This window comes from Capra hircus, chromosome 26, assembly GCF_001704415.2.
Source record: "Capra hircus breed San Clemente chromosome 26, ASM170441v1, whole genome shotgun sequence".
Lineage (NCBI taxonomy): Eukaryota > Metazoa > Chordata > Mammalia > Artiodactyla > Bovidae > Capra > Capra hircus.
The window spans coordinates 367,272-386,538 of NC_030833.1; the positions used below are offsets into that span (position 1 = coordinate 367,272).

General features: G+C 64.7%; 1 protein-coding gene across 4 annotated transcripts; it reads left to right on the top strand.

The window, feature by feature from the left end:
- TUBGCP2 (tubulin gamma complex associated protein 2) lies at nucleotides 6–18,010 on the top strand. 4 transcript variants are annotated; one of them, XM_018041372.1, is made up of 19 exons: nucleotides 46–102; nucleotides 1,007–1,130; nucleotides 3,926–4,108; nucleotides 5,619–5,747; nucleotides 6,355–6,531; nucleotides 7,465–7,624; nucleotides 9,761–9,968; nucleotides 10,151–10,350; nucleotides 10,612–10,801; nucleotides 10,901–11,046; nucleotides 12,295–12,475; nucleotides 13,247–13,427; nucleotides 13,982–14,154; nucleotides 14,298–14,426; nucleotides 14,633–14,753; nucleotides 15,169–15,312; nucleotides 15,686–15,814; nucleotides 16,451–16,614; nucleotides 17,772–18,010. In XM_018041372.1, exons 3-19 carry the CDS (start codon nucleotides 3,959–3,961, stop codon nucleotides 17,905–17,907), a joined length of 2,718 nt encoding a protein of 905 aa, XP_017896861.1. In that variant the 5' UTR covers nucleotides 46–102; nucleotides 1,007–1,130; nucleotides 3,926–3,958; the 3' UTR covers nucleotides 17,908–18,010. The 4 variants fall into 4 exon arrangements, with proteins under 4 accessions (XP_017896860.1, XP_017896863.1, XP_017896861.1 ...); XM_018041371.1 differs by lacking the exon at nucleotides 1,007–1,130 and having other exon boundaries at nucleotides 6–102; XM_018041373.1 differs by lacking the exons at nucleotides 46–102; nucleotides 1,007–1,130 and adding an exon at nucleotides 1,150–1,169.

Genomic DNA, 19,267 nt, shown 5'->3' on the forward strand with positions numbered 1-19,267 from the left:
CGGGGCGGGGCCGGACGTGACGTCACGCGGCACTTCCGCCGCCGCCGCGGGCGGGGCCGCGGGCTTGGCGCGCTCGGGTTCGGGCTTCGGCGCGCGGCCGTGGTGAGTCGGCCTCGGGGCGGCCCTCCCGCGGGTGGCTCGGGCCCCTCTCCCCGTCCCGAGCCCCGCAGGCTCCTTCCGGCCCTCGTCGCCGTCGCGCTTGCTCCCCGCCGCGCCTCCCGCCTGAAGGGCTGCGCGGCCTCCGCGCCGGCCTTGTCTCCGGGACGGAGCCCGAGTGGTCTCCGGGAGACCCGCGGTTCTCTGTGTCGCTCTGCTGCGCCCGGCAGCCCAGTCTCTGTCGCCGGGGTCTGTGGGTCTGTGGGCGGCGGCCAGCAGGGAGAAGCACTCGGGAGCGTCAGCAAGATGCGCTAGACGCTCCTCGGAGCGGTGTCGAGCGGGGCGCTGCCGCGCTGTGGAGGGGGCTCGGGCGGAGAGTGGCCCCCCGGCCCCTTGCCCAGGGAGGATCAGGGGCGCCCTTCCAGCGAGGCCGCAGCCGGGAAGCCCTCTCAGGGCGGTGCTGCCCGCCGGTGAGAGCCGCAGAGCTCGCGGGAACTGTTCCCAAACCCAGGCTCCTGGGAGCGTCAGTGCTTGTGATGTGGGACGTCCGCTCTTTTCTCCTGCAGGTGTGGGGGTTCACGAAGGTAGTTTTTACACAAACGTTTGCTTCCGTGAGCTTTTTTCACAGCAGCCCTGTCCACCCGCTTGTGTCTCTTCCCCGGGCAAATGCAGTGTCCTTGGCATCCACGTGTCCAAAGCGGTCCTCGGGCCAGCTATTGCGGGACACCCCCAGGCCTTGGGAGCCTCTCAGAATGTGGGTAAAGCCCTTGGAATCGCAGAGGCCCCGTGAGAGCTCTGTGTGTCTTCTGGTTTGCTTGTCATCTCCAGTGCCGCCTCACTGCCCTCTGTGACTGGTTGCGAGGGTGCCGTGGTTTAGGGTGCTGCTTCCCGGCCGGTTTTCTTTCCTCAGGTGACAGCCGTTTCCGGTGATCGGCCGTGTGCAGCAGCAGCGGTGTTCACTCCTGGTCCTTCCATAGCGACGGTGCAGACTCTTAGGTGCCGCGTTGTGTCTCCACGACAGCTTCCTGAGTCGGGTCTGGTACTCATTCTCCTTCGGAAGAAGCCTACAGAGGGCAAGCTTTTTGTCCAGGGTCCTACAGCCTGGAAGCCCCAAGTCAGGGTTCAGCCTCAGCCCCTGCCCCGCCATGCCTCAGGCCCATGACCGTAGTCCTGTGAGCGCCTCCTGATGTGAAAAGTACACGTGCTGGTGACCTACGTGCCAGCTCACCCTTGCTGTCGGCTTTCTGGAGATACTCTGCCTCTGGCCAGTGTTGGGTGTCTCTGTTTGACGACTGATGTACATGTACAGGGAGCTTGTTTTCCGTCACTTGGGGTTAGAGTCTCTCTCTGTGTGGTTACAAGTCAACATTCACGCTGTGGGCATGTGTGCTGAGGCTCCCCCAGCTGATGTTTCACTCATAGCTTGTCTTCACTGGAGCTATTGGCACCGTGGTTCTAATCTTCTTAGGATCACGGAGGGTTTGAGGATCTGTTGAAAGACCTCCTCATAAAAATCAGAAATAATCTTGCCTGTAATTTCCCAGGGTCTCCTGTGGTACATGATCCCAAGTTATGAATCCTGCGTAGGTATGTCCAGACGTTTATGCGAAGCACGTAAAGCCTGCTCATGTTTGTTTTTTGAATCTAGTTGTCTGCCGTTGTCTTAGTGTTAATAATAATGGCTAACTGGACCGATCATCAGTGGGAGAACAGAAGTCCCCATGCAGGCCACTACTGTCTGCTTGGTGGGATCTCATTTACCGTTTTGGCCTGGAAGGTTATATATCCAGTGAGGAGACGTTTGGACATCTGGTTGACAGGGCAGGTGGGGCTGAAGGGGAAGCCCACCCAGCTACAGTGCGTGGTGGATGTGAACACCTGGCCTGGGCGAGCAGAGGCAGCATCTTGGTTACCAGAGTGGCAGCTGGGACCTCGTGGCGGGAGCCAGGACGGGAAGTGGCTTAGGCCTGTGCAGAGCTCCCTGTGTGATTAGGACCCCTGAAGGGCAGGGGCTGCTGTGTCTGTACAGCTGGGGCCAGAAAGTGCTGGCTGCCAGCTGAGGGAGCAGCTCCGCGCTGGCCCAGGGCCCTGTGAGGCTGGAGTCACCCAGAGGAAGGAGGCCCAGGCCTTTAGCCCGCATCTGCTCTCTGTGTGTGTGCCAGCCCCCAGCCAGGGAGCAGCCCGGACACTGGCCGCAATTGCCGAGGCTCTGAGTCAGGGCTCCGATTCCCCCAGAGCTGCCCACTGAGACAGCCCCCACCAGCAGGGGCGTGGAAGGGCCTCCCCAGGAAGGGGCCCCACAGGCTGGTCAGTGCCGGCTGTAGTGGGGTCTGCCCGGGGACGCTGTGGGCCTGCAGGCTGGTCAGTGCCGGCTGTAGTGGGGTCTGCCCGGGGACGCTGTGGGCCCGCAGGCTGGTCAGTGCCGGCTGTAGTGGGGTCTGCCCGGGGACGCTGTGGGCCCGCAGGCTGGTCAGTGCAGGCTGTAGTGGGGTCTGCCCGGGGACGCTGTGGGCCTGCAGGCTGGTCAGTGCCGGCTGTAGTGGGGTCTGCCGGGGACGCTGTGGGCCGCAGGCTGGTCAGTGCAGGCTGTAGTGGGGTCTGCCGGGGACGCTGTGGCCCGCAGGCTGGTCAGTGCAGGCTGTAGTGGGGTCTGCCCGGGGACGCTGTGGGCCCCACAGGCTGGTCAGTGCCGGCTGTAGTGGGGTCTGCCCGGGGACGCTGTGGGCCCGCAGGCTGGTCAGTGCCGGCTGTAGTGGGGTCTGCCCGGGGACGCTGTGGCCCCGCAGGCTGGTCAGTGCAGGCTGTAGTGGGGTCTGCCCGGGGACGCTGTGGCCCCGCAGGCTGGTCAGTGCAGGCTGTAGTGGGGTCTGCCCGGGGACGCTGTGGGCCCCACAGGCTGGTCAGTGCAGGCTGTAGTGGGGTCTGCCCGGGGACGCTGTGGGCCTGCAGGCTGGTCAGTGCCGGCTGTAGTGGGGTCTGCCCGGGGACGCTGTGGCCCCGCAGGCTGGTCAGTGCCAGCTGTAGTGGGGTCTGCCTGGGGACGCTGTGGCCCCGCAGGCTGGTCAGTGCCGGCTGTAGTGGGGTCTGCCCGGGGACGCTGTGGGCCCACCGGGCTGGTCAGTGCCGGCTGTAGTGGGGTCTGCCCGGGGACGCTGTGGGCCTGCAGGCTGGTCAGTGCCGGCTGTAGTGGGGTCTGCCCGGGGACGCTGTGGGCCCACCGGGCTGGTCAGTGCAGGCTGTAGTGGGGTCTGCCCGGGGACGCTGTGGGCCCCACAGGCTGGTCAGTGCAGGCTGTAGTGGGGTCTGCCCGGGGACGCTGTGGGCCTGCAGGCTGGTCAGTGCCGGCTGTAGTGGGGTCTGCCCGGGGACGCTGTGGGCCCACCGGGCTGGTCAGTGCAGGCTGTAGTGGGGTCTGCCCGGGGACGCTGTGGGCCCCACAGGCTGGTCAGTGCAGGCTGTAGTGGGGTCTGCCCGGGGACGCTGTGGGCCTGCAGGCTGGTCAGTGCCGGCTGTAGTGGGGTCTGCCCGGGGACACTGTGGCCCCGCAGGCTGGTCAGTGCCGGCTGTAGTGGGGTCTGCCCGGGGACGCTGTGGGCCCACCGGGCTGGTCAGTGCAGGCTGTAGTGGGGTCTGCCCGGGGACGCTGTGGGCCCACCGGGCTGGTCAGTGCAGGCTGTAGTGGGGTCTGCCCGGGGACGCTGTGGGCCTGCAGGCTGGCTCATGTGACAGTTTGGCTTCTCGAGACCGGACATTGGCCAAATTTGATTGCTTTAAACTTTCTTTATATGTAGGGATTTGTTTTTATAAATGGCTTGTCTCTTACCTTTAGGAGAACACGTTGTAATGTCTCAGAGCCAAAATCATGAGTGAATTTCGGATTCACCACGATGTCAATGAGCTGCTCAGCCTACTGCGGGTGCACGGAGGGGATGGTGCCGAGGTCTACATCGACCTGCTGCAGAAGAACAGGACCCCGTATGTCACAACCACGGTGTCTACACACAGTGCCAAGGTGAGTGCCGCGCCAGGGCTGCGCTGGGCGAGGCGGTCCCGACCCCCAGGGCTGCGCTGGGCGAGGCGGTCCCGACCCCCAGGGCTGCGCTGGGCGAGGCGGTCCCGACCCCCAGGGCTGCGCTGGGCGAGGCGGTCCTGACCCCCAGGGCTCTGTGGGTGAGGTGGTCCCGACCCCCAGGGCTGTGTGGGGTGAGGTGGTCCCGACCCCCAGGGCTGGGCTGGGTGAAGTGGTCCCATCCTCCAGGGCTGTGTCGGCTGAGGTGGTCCCATCCTCCAGGGCTGGGCTGGGTGAGGTAGTCCTGTCCCCTGGTGCTGGGCTGGGTGAGATGGTCCCGACCCCCAGTGCTGTGTGGGGTGAGGTGCTGTGTGGGGTGAAGTGGTCCCATCCTCCAGGGCTGTGTGGGCTGAAGTGGTCCCATCTTCCCGGGCTGGGCTGGGTGAGGTGGTCCCGTCCCTCGGTGCTGGGCTGGCTGAGGTGACCCTGTCCTCCAGGGCTGGGCTGGGTGAGGTGGTCCCGCCCCCACTGCTGTGTGGGGCACAGATTCACTCTCCTCACTGGGTGGCCACAGTGGTGCCCGTCTGATGTCGGATGCTCTCTGTGGACCGCATTTCTGCCCAGCTCTGCTCCGGCAGCTCCTCGTGGCCCCTCTCCCCGCCGGGTGCGCTGACGAGTGAGTGGAGGCCTGGAGAGCACTGAGCTGGCAGCCTGACCTCCGTCTGGAGGCCCAGATGGTCCTGGGATCTGTTCACGTCATGGCACAGATTCTCTTCTGGGTGGAAAAGCAAGCTCCCAGCTTTAGCCACAGTGAAATCATTTTAAAGTGGATTTTTAAAAATTGAAAAACTGTGCAATTTAAAATCATAGGTTATCTGTAAAAGACATTTTTGAAGTCTGTTTTAAACCAGTATGGGAGCTCTCCTGGTGGCCCAGTGGCTACGACTCTGCACTCCCGGTGCACGGAGGTCAGTCCCTGGTCAAGGAACTAGGTCCCACACGCCGCAACCAGAGACTCCGCCTGCCTCAGCCAAGACTGAGCAGCCGAGTAAGGAAGTATGAACGTTTAAAGCAGAACGTTGTGAGAGCTCGTTTACTCTGCCAGCCTAACGACGATACAAGGATAACTCAGAAAACTTAACTGAGTAGAACAGAGTTTGAGAACACACGGTTGCATCTGCTTTATTTTAAAGGGGGGCATGTTGATCAGTGAGAACACGTACCTCCTGAACCTGTGTGTAGCGATGAGCTCCAGAGGGAAGTGCAAAGACCGAATGCACAGTCTGGTAACAGAAACGCGAGGCTGTGAGTCGCTTAGGAGGATGGAGCCAGGGAGCCACAGGGGACATGAGGGCAAGCCTGACAGGTTGTTCCTTGGTTTTGTTTCAGAGATGGATGACTATCTCATCTCCCTGACTTCATGCTGGTTTTTTAATGGGGGGAAGTTAGTTATTGCACAGCCTTGTAAAGTTCCTGGTTACAGTCTCTAAATCACTCTGAATGTGCTTTTCAGGTTAAAATAGCAGAATTTTCTCGTACTCCTGAGGACTTTCTGAAGAAATACGATGAACTGAAATCTAAGAACACGAGGAACCTGGACCCCCTGGTGTACCTGCTGTCGAAGCTCACGGAGGACAGGGAGGTGTGTGCCGGGCTTGGGGCCGGGTGGGCGGTGTCCTGCCTGGCCCGCGTTCTCTCCTGTTCCCCGGTGCTGGCCTCTTGTTGACCCTCAGCCGACCCTCAGCCTCAGGCCCGCGGTACTGAGATAACTCACATGCACCCGAGCGGACGTGGGCCCTGATGGTGGCAAGCACAAGGAGTGCTACCGGTGACCTCTGGGGCTGGGGACTGCGTCCCCCGTCGTCTAGTCTGTTTTCATCTCTTAAATCGAGCGTGTGTTACTTGTGACACTGAGACGTGCACGTGAAGAGTGTGAGCTGTGGCCCCGGGGTGTGCGGGGCCGGTCAGTGCTTCCTCTCGGGTCTGTTCAGGGACACCTGGTAGCCCCATGCCGGGACCCTTGAAGGGATGTGGTCTCGCACAGCAAGGGAGGCCAGCCACCTGCGGAGGACAGGCCGAGCCATGGGAAATGGGTGCGGGGTCCTGTCCGGTGACCTGGGGACGTGGCAGCTCGTGGCGTTCAGCCCGAGGCGACCAGGCTGCAGCTGGAGGGCCCGCAGGCCGAGCTGCGGGAGGGCGGCGGGGCGGCTGTGTGTGGCCAGCGTGACGCCAGGGCCCCGTGCTTCCAGACCCTGCAGTACCTGCAGCAGAACGCCAAGGAGAGAGCAGAGCTTGCGGCCAGCGCTGTGGCCAGCAGCACCGCCAGCTTCGGCACCCCTGCCACAGCCTCCAAGATCTCCATGCAGGAGCTGGAGGAGCTGAGGAAGCAGCTGGGGAGCGTGGCCACGGGCCCCACGTGGCAGCAGGTGAGCAGGTGGCCACGGTGTTGGCCTGTGGAGACTGGCCTGGGGGCGCCGGCCCTGGGATGGGGTCCTGGGCCCCGGGCGAGAGGGTCTGGCCTGAGGGCACCGGCCCTGGGATGGGGTCCTGGGCCCTGGGCGAGAGGGTCTGGCCTGGGGGCACCGGCCCTGGGATGGGGTCCTGGGCCCCGGGGGAGAGGGTCTGGCCTGCCCTGGGGGCGGGGGCGTCTGCTGCCCCTGCACTGCCGGCTCGGCTAGCACGGGCCCGGCTCTGCCTCCCTCGGGGGCGTGGGCAGCTGGTGTGCGGTGGTGCTCTGTCTCCCTTTCTTACTGCTCCTCCGACCCTGCCCTGGCCCCAGTTGGCTCTCCGGGTGTCTTCCCCCCATCTTGTTTCTGGGCCTTCGAGCCCCTCAGAACCACACCCTGAGGTCTGAGCCGCAGGCCCGTGCCGGTTGGGCACGTTCTGTGTCCAGCACCTTGTGGCTCCTCACAGCTCTGCCCGCCCCAGTACCCTCCCCCCCAGTGCTTCTGGATGCGGGGCGCCCTTGGGGACCACTGCCCCCTGCCTGTGCCAGCGGGGCCATGTCTCCCTGCTTCAGCCCAGGGGGCTCGGGTGCGGGCACCCCTTCTCTGGCCCAGCTCTCAGTGGGCACTGTGCGCAGCTGGCAGCTCGGGTCTGCACCGAGGGCCAGGGCAAGCCGTGAGGGTGCGCTGAGGGCTCTGGGGGCCTGTGTGCCGGGGGGCTCCTGCTCCACTTTGGCCCTGCTGCCTTGGCCCCGCCCCGTCACCGTGATGGGCTTCGACGTGCGGTTTGCTTCCACGTGTTTGTTTCTCACACATGCTTAGGGGTGTGTATTTTCATACAGTAAGTGTGTTAACTTTAAGTGTTTGTACTAAAGGTGTGTGTTTTCTTTCTGTCTTTAAAAACCTCCCCCCCAGTCTCTGGAACTCACGAGAAAGTTGCTTCGAGACAAGCAGAACAAAAGAAACTCAGGGCAGCGCCTCCCAGTCTTCCCGGCGTGGGTGTACGAGAGGCCCACGCTGCTCGGGGACTTCCTGACTGGCTCAGGCACGAGCGCAGACACGGCTGTGCCCATCGGTAGGTGACGCACAGCTTTGGACAGTGGGGCGTCACGGGGACAGGGAAGCTGATCTCCTTGGAGGTGGTGGGTGGATGGCGGCGTGCCGCCCCCAGGCCCTCTGCTGCCCTCGGCCATGTGGCGACACGCGGTACCCGCTGGCCTCCGCACCCTGCCCCCCACCGGTGGGTGGTGATGTGCCCCGGTTCTCAGGAGCATGCGTGTCTTAGGGCTTGGGCAGACTTGGGAGCAGCGGGATCACCAGGGTCGTCGTCCTCGACAGTGAGTCACGTCCCTGCAGGTTCTGCCATCAGGATGATGGCCCCGGCCACAAGCACCAAGGGGCGCTGGGGCGTGCGGGTGTCTGTGCCCCTCGCCCACGGCTCATGACCCCCTGGGGGCAGAGAGCTGTGTCTTGCAGGCACGGCCACGTTCGCAGGCGCTAGAGGAGCCTGCCCTGCCGCGGTCTCGTGTGGTGGGGCTCCTGGAGCCTGGTCCCCGGGGCCACACCCAAGGGCGGGAAGCGGGGGCGGGGGGGGGCTCTGATGATGAGCCTGGGGCCCTGCCTCCTGGAGCCCTGCCTCCTGGGGCAGCTGCACGGTCAACATGATCCAAAGAGGTTCCGTGGGAAAACCCCTGAGGGAAGCTGTTCCCCGAGGTCATGCACTATGTGAGTGTTGATTTGCACGTTTGGATCAGTTAGGAGACGCAGTAGGTTCCAGGCCCGCGTGAGGCACTGCTTGGAGCCTTCTTGGGAGGCTTTGCCGGGTTGAGGGGAGGTGCAGCCCCGCGAAGCGGAGGCAGCCGGGCGCTGGTTCTTAGGGTGGCCGGGCTCACGGGGTTCCATGTGGCAGGTTTTCTTTGTAGCGGGATTGCTGTGCTGCCCGCTGGTAAGGGTGAGCTGTGCCTGAGGGTGGCCCCTGAGGCCACCTCGTGTGATGCTATTTCAGGGAGGACTTGGCCAGGACAGGTGGCCTGCCCGTTTCCCTCCAACAGCCACACTGCGTGGGCTCTGGTGGCGAGATCGGCATCTGTCCCACCGGCCCTGTGTCACCGTTCTGGCCTCCGTCACGCCCTGGCCTGGCACCACAGGCCCCAGTGCCATCCATGCCAAGATGCCTGTGAGCATCACAGGCATCCTCGGTCCTCCCTGCTGTCCCCCGGACGTAGCCTCTCCTGGGGGGCCCTGTCTCCTTGCGTGGCGTGCTGCAGCCCTGCTGGGCATCCCTTGCCAGCTACGTGGTGCCCCCCACAGTCATTTTGCCGCCCGAGTCCCTTCCTACAGCAGAGGCATGCCCCCCGCCTATGACCAAGCCATCCCTCCTCACGCCAGCCTCCAGCTCCGTCTGCTTGTCTGGGCCATCCAGCCCATGGCTGGGCAGCGTAGACTCGAGTCTCCACAATTCCTGGCCTGTTCCCGAGGCCGTGGGCACAGGCGTCTTGTCGCTTCTAACCGTGTGTGTGGTTCCCGCTGGATCCCCGAGCCTCGGGCTCAGGTCCTGCAGACACAGCCAGTTTCCTGGAGTCTGAGCAGCACGTGGCTCTGTCCCTCGCCCCTCCACAGCCCCCACCCCAGCCTTGGGGCCTCAGGCAGAGCTCCCAGCTCTCAAGTTTCCCCTTTCTGGGGGACCCCGTCTGTGAGGAGGGATCTGCTGTGCCCCGTGTGGCCCAGTGTGCTGTCTGACGCCCCTCTCCTGATTTCCACATCCGTGACGGGCTCCACCTTCCCTGGTGTCTCCTCCTGGCCACGTGGTGACCGTGGCGCCCGTCTTTGACCCTCCCACAGCAAAGCCTGGTCCCGGCCTTCTGAGCGACCCAGCCTTACCAGGTTGTGAGTGTTGTGAGGCCAAGATGTACACGTCCCTTTGAAGATGAAGCGGTTATTTGTGTGTGGAGGGTTTCCCTTGCTTTAAGGCTCTGATCGTCGGCTCCAGACTCGCCGTGTGGTCCCTGCCTGTCGGGTGGTCAGTGCCTCTGCTGGTGGAGGTTGTGGAGTCTCAACCGTTGGTTCCCTGATGGGATCAGTTAAGCCAGGCGGTCACCTTGGTTTTCACATCTGCAGTGCTGGAGGAAGTTACATGGAGGGAGGGGGTGGGGGAGAGAGGCCAGTGGAGTGGGGCTCTGGAGGCGAGGCCCGCTGGTGTCTGCACCCACAGGCACGCTGCCTCTGGCCTCCCAGGAGGCGGCCGTCGTGGAGGACCTGCTGTACGTGCTGGTGGGTGTGGACGGCAGGTACATCACGGCCCAGCCCCTCACCGGGAGGCAGAGCCGAACCTTCCTCGTGGACCCCAATCTGGACCTGTCCATCCGAGAGCTGGTGAGCAGGATCCTGCCCGTGGCTGCCAGCTACTCCACAGTGACCAGGTAGGCACCTGGCTTGCCACAGTGACTGGAGCGCGTGCACGGAGCCCTCCTGCAGAGAGGCCGGCCTCCATGCAGGGCCCGCAGACCCGGAGGAGCGCGGGAGGTGGCGCCCACAGGCCCTCGGGCCATCCCTCCCGAGACGCAGCCCCTGCTGCTCGTGCTCAGGGCCGCCTTCCTCTCAGGTTCATCGAGGAGAAGTCCTCCTTCGAGTACGGACAGGTGAACCACGCGCTGGCCGCCGCCATGAGAACGCTGCTGAAGGAGTACCTGATCCTGGTCACACAGCTGGAGCAGCTGCAGAGGCAGGGCCTGCTGTCTCTGCAGAAGCTCTGGTTCTACATTCAGCCAGCCATGCGCACTGTGGACATCCTGGCCTCCCTAGGTGTGAGGGCCTGGTGGGAGGGACCCTCTGGGTCAAGGTGCTTGTCTTCGATTTTTTCAAAGGGTCCGAGGCTGTGTAGCTTTACGTTTTATGAATTTGCGAGAGACTGACCCTGGGAGTTCCCAGAAACCCCAGCTTCATAGTTTGAATTTATCCCAGAAAGAGGACCTCTCCCCTGAGAAGGTGGGAGATGAGCTGAGGGCTCTCGCTCAGCGTGGCCAGGGGCCCTCTCGGCACTGAACGCCGCCCTCTCCCCGGCAGCCACCTCGGTGGATAAAGGCGAGTGTGTCGGGGGAGCGACCCTGAGCCTCCTGCACGACCGGAGCTTCAGCTACACGGGCGACAGCCAGGCGCAGGAGCTGTGTCTGTACCTCACCACGGCCGCCAGCGTGCCCTACTTCGAGATCCTGGAGAAGTGGATCTACAGGGGCATCATCGACGACCCGTACAGGTGGGGCGGGGGGGCCGCGGGGGCGGGGGGTGGGGGGTGGGGAGCGGCCCTGCGGCCCCCCACCCCCGCACGCCTGGGACCGCGCGCCCTGCCTTGCAGCGAGTTCATGGTGGAGGAACACGAGCTGCGCAAGGAGAAAATCCAGGAGGATTACAACGACAAGTACTGGGAGCAGCGCTACACCGTGGTGCAGAGACACATCCCGTCCTTCCTGCAGAAGATGGCGGGCAAGGTGCTGAGCACGGGTGAGCGCCGGCCCCGCGCGCCCCGCACGCCCGGTCTCCACACAGCAGCCAGCGCCCAGCGCCCCCGTGGACACCAGCTAGGGGACCACCCCACTGAACTCGGCTCTGACACTTAACCGCCGGGGCAGTGTGGCCCAGGGATCAGGCCTCCCTCGAGGCCTGCCGCGGCAGACGCCCGTCATGAGCATCGGGTCCCCAGGCCACTGCATGTCTGTCAGTGTGGCCCCCAGTCAGGGTCCTGGGGCCCTCCCCAGGTTTGATATTTGCTGTGACGACCCCCAGACTTGGGGAAACTTCACTTAGCAGATACGCTGGCCTGCTATAAAGGATGTTGTAATGGATACAGACAAACAGCCCGAGGAGGTCTGCAGGGCAGGTCTGGAGGGTCCCAAACTCGGGAGTGTGTCTGTCCCCGAGGAGCTGGGGGCCACCAGGCCCCTCCCTCCTGGCAGATGGACGTGCTCATCAGCCCAGAAGCTCTCCAAGCCTGTCCCGTAGCGGGATCACGTTGGTTCCAGGACAGGGCACAACCGGTCCTCTCGTGGGCTGTTGGTCCCTAACTTGACCACCAGACCCTCTCCTCCCCAGGTATCGGGAAGGGCCGAGGGTCTCGCTGTCCTGCCATGTGGTTGGTCCCTCTGGCCGCCGGCCTGCCTCCTGAAGGTCTGCAGGGACGGCCAGGAGTCCCCTCGAGGGTGTGAACTCAGGTGGGGTGAGAGGGTTCTAGGTGCTCAGTGATGAACCAGGAGCAAGGCCAGACGCACGTGCCGTGTTTCTCCCAGCATCACAGGCCAGCAGAGGAAAAGCAGGGAAGGGCACAGGCCCTGCTGGGCCGGCGGTGCTTCTAGGCATCACCTTGTGGGTCAGGAACCTGTGTAGAGACACGTGTGTTACACGTCACCTGGAGAGAGGCTCTAGCCAGGGCCCTGACGTTGGTTCTGAGAGCTGGGCTGGGGGCAGGGCTGGGAAGGGGTGCAGGGTCTGGCTCTCTGAGGTGATTCTCGTGGCCTCGATGAGGAAAGTCCGCGGTGAGGAGTCGCAGGAAGCCGCACGCTCCGTGGGTGACGGCTGCATTGTGCTGCTCGGCTCTGGGCGGGGCAGGGGGCGCGGTTTCTGGGACCCTTCTCTCCCAGGTGGTTCTGCTCCTGGCCTCGGGCTAGCGATAGGACTGCGGCCTCTCGGGTCCAGGCCTGCGGTTGGTCACTTGTGCAGCAGAAGTGGCGATGTGCTTTTCTCCCCCCTTTCCAGGAAAATACCTGAACGTGGTCAGAGAATGTGGCCATGATGTCACTTGTCCGGCGGCCAAAGAGGTCATCTACACGCTGAAGGAGCGGGCGTACGTGGAGCAGATCGAAAAGGCCTTTGGCTACGCCAGCAAGGTGCTGCTGGGCTTCCTCATGGAGGAGAAGGAGCTCGTAGCCCACCTGAGGTGCGTGGCCTCCTCCTGGGGAGAAGGGGCTCGCAGCCTTCCTGAGGTGCGTGGCCTCCTCCTGGGGAGAAGGGGCTCGCAGCCCGCCTGAGGTGCGTGGCCTCCTCCTGGGGAGAAGGGGCTCGCAGCGCACCTGAGGGGAGAAGGGGCTCGCGGCCCATCCGAGGTGCGTGGCCTCCTCCTGGGGAGAAGGGGCTCGCAGCCTGCCTGAGGGGAGAAGGGGCTCGTGGCCCATCCGAGGTGCGTGGCCTCCTCCTGGGGAGAAGGGGCTCGCAGCGCACCTGAGGGGAGAAGGGGCTCGCGGCCCATCCGAGGTGCGCAGCTTCCTCCTGCGGGGCTCGCGGCCCATCTGAGGTGCGCAGCTTCCTCCTGGGGGAGGAGGAGCTCGTAGCTCACCTGAGGGGTGCAGCTTCCTCCTGGGGAGAAGGGGCTCGCAGCCCGTCCGAGGTGCGCGGCCTCCTCCTGGGGTAGAAGGGGCTCATGGCCCACCTGAGGTGCGTGAGCTCGGCAGCTCCCTGCCCTCCCGGGGCCCGTCTGCAGCCCCCTCCGTGCCCGTCTGGCGGCATCTCCTGCACAGCCTGGCGCGGCAGGCCTGTGCCCCACCCCTTTGAGCTCTTTTTGCGCTGCCTCTGACGCCCGTGTAAGTGTGCTTCTCGGTGGGGGCGCTCACGGGCGCTGCACTTCCACGTCTTCCCTGCCCCACCCAGCCCCTCGTGGCCTGGCACCCACTGTGGGGAGTGCCGGGCGAGTCTGGGCTCTGCCTGCCCGCAGGTCCATCAAGCGCTACTTCCTCATGGGCCAGGGCGACTTCTTCGTGCACTTCATGGATCTCACAGAGGAAGAGCTGAAGAAGCCGGTGGACGACATCACGCCCACCCGCCTGGAGGCGCTGCTGGAGCTGGCCCTGCGTATGAGCACGGCCAACACCGACCCCTTCAAAGATGACCTTAAGGTGGGCCCTTGTTGAGCGCTGCTCCCCGCGCGGGGGGCGCTCCCGGGAGTGCCCAGGCTCTGTCGGGACGCATCTCAGGCTGTGGGCGCCCAGCCTCCCTGTGGGCCTCTGCAGCCGCGCTGGGCAGGGACACGGGCCTCGGTCCTTAGTAATTTGTATGTGTTTTTTTAGTTAAGTATAGCTAAAACCTTGTCAGTTTTGCTAACCTTTCAGACAGCTAACTTGGTTCCATCTGCTTTCTCTGTTGTGTTTTTATTGATTCCTGCTCTAATGTTTATTCTCTTTCTCTTTCTGCTGATCGTGGGCTTAGTTGGTTATTGTTAGGTTTCTTGAGTTGTAGAGAGAGGCTGCCCACTTGAGGCGCTCCTTCTGACGCAGGCGTGTGCGGCTCTGCCTTTCCCGCAGCTCGGGTTCAGCTTGTCAGTGGGTGTCCGGTGCGTTCGGCCATCTGCCAGACTTAGCGTGTGTCTGGGCCTTGGCTCTGGGCTCACTTTCCAGCCATGATGCTGGGGTGGGTGTGGCCGCGTGTGATGCTGTTCATCCATTTCCCCAAGATCGACCTGATGCCTCACGACCTCATCACCCAGCTGCTGCGGGTCCTGGCCATTGAGACCAAGCAGGAGAAAGCCATGGTCCACGCCGACCCCACCGAGCTCACCCTCAGCGGCCTGGAGGCCTTCTCCTTCGACTATGTGGTCAAGTGGCCCCTGTCTCTGATCATTAACAGGTGCGCATTGGGCTCTCATGCCTGCTCGTGCCCTGGGGGTTACTGGCTGCTGGGCCGCGCTCTGCCCCACGAGCCTCGGGTGGGGTGTCCGGGGCAGCAGCAGCTCCCGGCGCCGGTTGGAGCCGCCTGTCCTGTGCTGACAGGAAGGCCCTGACACGCTACCAGATGCTCTTCAGACATGTGTTCTACTGCAAGCACGTGGAGCGGCAGCTCTGCAGCGTCTGGATCAGCAGCAAGGCCGCCAAGCAGTGCTCCCTGCACTCTGCCAAGTGGTGCGGGCGGTGCCCGGGGCGGGCGGTGCCCGGGGTGGGCGGGTGGGCCCTGTGCACACCCAGCACAGCCCTGCGGCCCGCGCCCGCAGCCTCCGCCGCCCCGTCTTTGTGCTGCGTACATGGACAGAGCCCAGGCCCCTCCGGGTGTGGAGCAGCAGGAGGCCCGGGCCCTCGGGGCGCCCGTGTGACGGCTCCACCCCGCGCAGGTTTGCGGGCGCCTTCACGCTGCGGCAGCGGATGCTCAACTTCGTGCAGAACATTCAGTACTACATGATGTTCGAGGTGATGGAGCCGACCTGGCACGTCCTGGAGAAGAACCTGCGGGCCGTGAGTCCAGCCCAGCCAGCCCCGCACCGGGCGGGGGGGTGGTCTGCAGAGCGGGCTCAGGGGCCAGGGAGGCAGGACCGGGCCCCACGGCTCCCAGGAGGGGAGGCAGGGCGCCCTGGGCTCAGGCTGCTGGAGGAGCGCATCCTTCCCTCAGAGCCTCAGTGCTGGACCGGCACCCCGTCCAGGGCCCTGGGGCCCTTCAGCCAAGGGCACGTCACCAAACTCCAGGACCGAAAGCACAGCGAACAGTGTATTTTGTCTTTAAAAACCAAAATCTTAGACCTTGTGGGGCACATTAAATGTGATCTTTTAGCAACATTTTGAAGGCTTTCCCTAAGAGGCCCCAGGGTTGCTTAAAAGAGGAGCGGAGCAGCACAGGTAGCAGCCCCGTGGGGACGCGGTGCCTCCCACGCAGGCCTCCAACATCGACGACGTGCTGGGGCACCACACCAGCTTCCTGGACAGCTGCCTGAAGGACTGCATGCTGACCAGCCCCGAGCTCCTGCGCGTCTTCTCCAAGCTCATGTCCGTGTGCGTCATGTTCACCAGCTGCATGCAGGTGCTGCCGGGCGGGCGCGGGGCGGGCGGGGCGGGCGCGGGGTGGGACGGGGCGGGGGCGGGCGCGGGGCGGGGGCGGGCGCGGGGCGGGGCGGGGCGGGCGCGGGGCGGGGCGGGACGGGGCGGGACGGGGCGGGGCGGGGCGGCGCGGGGCGGGGCGGGGGCGGGGTGGGACGGGGCGGGGGCGGGGGCGGGCGCGGGGCGGGGGCGGGGGCGGGGCGGGGCGGGGCGGGGCAGGGGCGGGGCGGGGCGGGGCGGGGCGGGCGCGGGGCGGGCGCCACGACCCGAGTCGGCAGCGCGTCCTGGCCGCGCAGGGGCCACGTTTCCTCGTGGAGGTTGGTTGTGGCTGACGAGCATTCCTCCCGACCCCCAAGAGATTCACGCAGAGCATGAAGCTGGACAGCGAGCTGGGCCGCCTGACACTGGAGCACGGCACGATGCAGGGGCCTCCCACGGAGGCCGAGCGGGCCGAGGAACGCGCCCGCAAGGAGCTCGCCCGCAAGGTAGGTGGTGCCGCGCAGACGTCCCCGGTGGCCTCCTTCCTCACCTCGGATTTGACACAGTGTTTGGGTCACGGTGCTTAGAAGCCTGCTTGCTACGTCCTTCCGTTCCTGCCTTCCTTTGGTTCATAAAGACTTTTAAAATTACGTTCCAAACACAAGCCGTGGAGGATCTCCCTTCCCAGCTTCCCAGGGCAGGGCTGTGTCATCCAAGGGTGTGTGGTTAGGCCAGGCCATGGGGACACCCACAGGGGCCCAGTGAGCACGGAGATTGGGCCCTGTGGCCCCTGAACAGAGTCTGTCTAGTTGGCAGAGTTGCGCACCTGATCAGGTGCAGGTGTGTGTCCTGTAGGGCGGGCGGTGTAAGGTGGCCCATGCGGGCACTTCCAGGTTGCCCACTTGCCTAGGGGCAGCTTGAAAATCTGAGCTCCGTGAGGAAGCCCCGCGGTCCACGTCCTGGCTCCTGGCTCCGTGGGCTAGGGACGCAGGGCCACCTGCCTGGATGGGCCTGGGTCCTCCCGTCTCAGGATTTATATGACGCCTTAACTTTTTACCTTTTATTGATGACTTTCTAAGACGCGTTCTCCTGTTTAAAAAGAGGAGCGGGTTTTGAGCTGTTGGGGGCGCCGTGTCTTGCAGTGCCTGGCTGAGCATGTGGACGCGCCACAGCTGGCCTCCAGCTTCGAGGCCACCATCAATAAATTCGATAAGAATTTCTCAGCTCACCTGCTCGACCTCCTGGCCCGGCTGAGCGTCTACAGCACCAGCGACTGCGAGCACGGCATGGCCAGCGTCATCTCCAGGTGGGCCCCGCCCCGCCGAGCCCCCGCCCCCGCCGAGCCCCCGCCCTCGCCGAGCCCCGCCCCCGCCCCCCCAGCCCAGCCCAGCCCCGCCCAGCCCCTGCCCCTGCCCCGCCCCCGCCCGCCGAGCCCCACACCTATACTGCCCGGGCCCCGCCCCGCACTGCCCGGCGCCCCCCACGCCCCGTGAGCCGCCGCTACTGAGGCCTCATCCTTGGCCTCTGTGTGCTGGTGCTGGTCCGCGCCACCTGCTGAAAGAAGGCTGTCTGGGTGTTCACACGTGTGCATGCGTCTGTGAGTGTGCGCACATCCATCAGGGTGTGTGTACGTGAGTGCTTGCATGCGTGCTCGTGTGTGTGCACGCGTGAGGCTGCCACATCAGCACCTCCCCCGGCCCAATGGGTCTGTGTTCCGAGGGCCAGGCCGGGGTCAGCTGCACCGGCCGCTGCTCCCTGAGCCAGGACCGGACAAGGGAGGACCCTGTCTCCAGACAGGCAGTGAGGGGGTGCTGCCCTCCCCACGCCCCGCCTGCCGTGGCAGGCACGTGAGGTGGCCACGCCTCCAGGGCCGTGACTGTGCTCCCATAGGGTGCGCTGCCTGTGAACCCAGGAGCGAGGAGCAGCAGGCGTAATGGGGGCAGGAGTGTGGGATCTGGGGGGGCCCAGGGGCCAAGCAGTGGAAGGGGGGGGGGGACTGTGGAGGGCAGAGCACAGGGCCCGAGGCCCATGTAGCGGGGGCCCATGGGGAGGACGGAGCACGGGGCCTGTGGGCCAAGCAGTGGGGTCTGCAGCTCTGGGCCGGCAGTTTACGCTCAGTGAGTGAGGTTGTGGAGGACGGGCGGCCCTTGCTCCTGGAAGCTCCTGTTGGGCGGCCTCCGGCTCAGCTGGACACTGGGACTGCTCTGTTCTGCCCGAGGGCCCTGACGTCCAGGGCCCAGGGCTCCGAGAGCTGCAGTCCCAGGGCTGGAGATGCTTGTCTGCCCTTTGACCTGGGGGTTTCCTTGTCTTTAAGCTCTGCTCTCACTGGCGCTGGAGCAGGTGGCGCCTGGGCTGTGTGTGCATGTGTACTGGTGACTCGAGTGCCCTGGGCCTCGCCATGGGTGGTGAGGTGTCGCCAGGGTGACTGAGGTGGCTTGAGGACCCCACCCGCTTCCCCCACAGGCTGGACTTCAACGGCTTCTACACAGAGCAGCTGGAGCGCCTGTCTGCAGAAAGGAGCCAGAAGGTGGCCCCCACCGTGCCCGGCCCGAGGGGGCCCCCTGCTCCCGTGCCCAGGGTGGCCGTGCCTGCACAGTGACGCTGCCCAGCTGCCCGGCCGAGCCGCGGTGTGGCGCCCTGCAGCGTCTCTGGAGCGTGTGTGCCCTGTGTCCTATCCACACATAAAGTTGACGCACCTGGCACTCGTCTCCTCTCATTCTTGGGCTCACACTTGGACCAGAGCGCGTCTGCTGGTCTGGGCAGGCACGGGGCAGGGCAGTCGTCTCTGCCATCCTCTCCCAGATGGAGCAGAGTCACTTGGATGAATTTTTTGGCTTCAGATAAAGTAAAGTGAAAACACGTGGCCTTAGAACAACTTTAGGATGGTCAGCAAGGTGCTGGGCACGGGCAAGATCCAGTGTGGTGTCCACTCTGGTCCTTCAGGCTGGGGTCGGCTCCGGGCAGCAGGGGGCAGCACAGCCTCTGGTCCTCAGCTGGAGCCGCCTGGGTGCGGGTGCGTCATCAGCCCACAGCCGAGAGGGTGCAAGAGCTGCCTGGGGCTGCCGCCTGAGGGGAGGCCCCACCCAGCCCGCTGTCCCGGGTGTGTCCAGTGGTTAGCATCTTCCTGCTGCCCTGCCCCCCGCCCCCCCGCCCCCCCCCCCCCAGCCTCCTGCCAAAGCTGCCCTTCCTGCAGAATTCCGTGTGTCTCATTTTCAAAATCCGGTTCTGACCACCTAGCCCCTGGCAGGGGATGGATGCCCGGGTTCCCCCAGGGACTGGGGTGGGGGCGGCGCTCAGCCTGGCTGTGCCCAGCAGAGGGCACCCTCCAAACGGGGTGGACTCGAGCTTCCTCTTGTGAGCTGTGTGCAGGCCTGCCCTGGAGCAGGGAGGCTTATCTGCCAGTCCCGTGGGGCTTCTGCCCACAGCATCTGCCTGAGGGCACCTGCTGGCCTCCCACCTGGCCCCGAGGCCCTCATCCCTGTCCTGGGCTCAGCACTGGGCTCTCCTGAGACACCGCTGGGGCCGGTGGTGCTGGGGGCGGTGGTGGGCTTGGTGGCCGTGTCCTCTGGTGAGAGGGGCTCTGGCCCATGTCAAGGGGTGGCGGGGGGGGGCTTTCTGGCTGGCGGCGGTTGCCCTGTCGCTGAGCTTCCTGCTGTGCTCTGGGCAGCTCGCTGTGGGGCCGTGTAGTCCCAGCAGCTGGTGTTTTTGCCCAAATAGGGTCAGGCTGCCTTTGAACTTCTGCTATCAGGTAACACGCAATAAATACCAAGGAAGAGAAGTAAAATTGCCAGATGACTTGGGCGTCTCACGCGCATCATCATAACGTGAGCTCAGGGACAGAAGCCACCTCTGCCCCCCGCTGTCAGCTGCGCCCGGAACACCCCAAAGTGTGTGCGAGCCCGTCCTGCCTTGGGTTTCTTTTCTTGCCATTCACTTTGGGGGGAATGATGGCCTGGTGA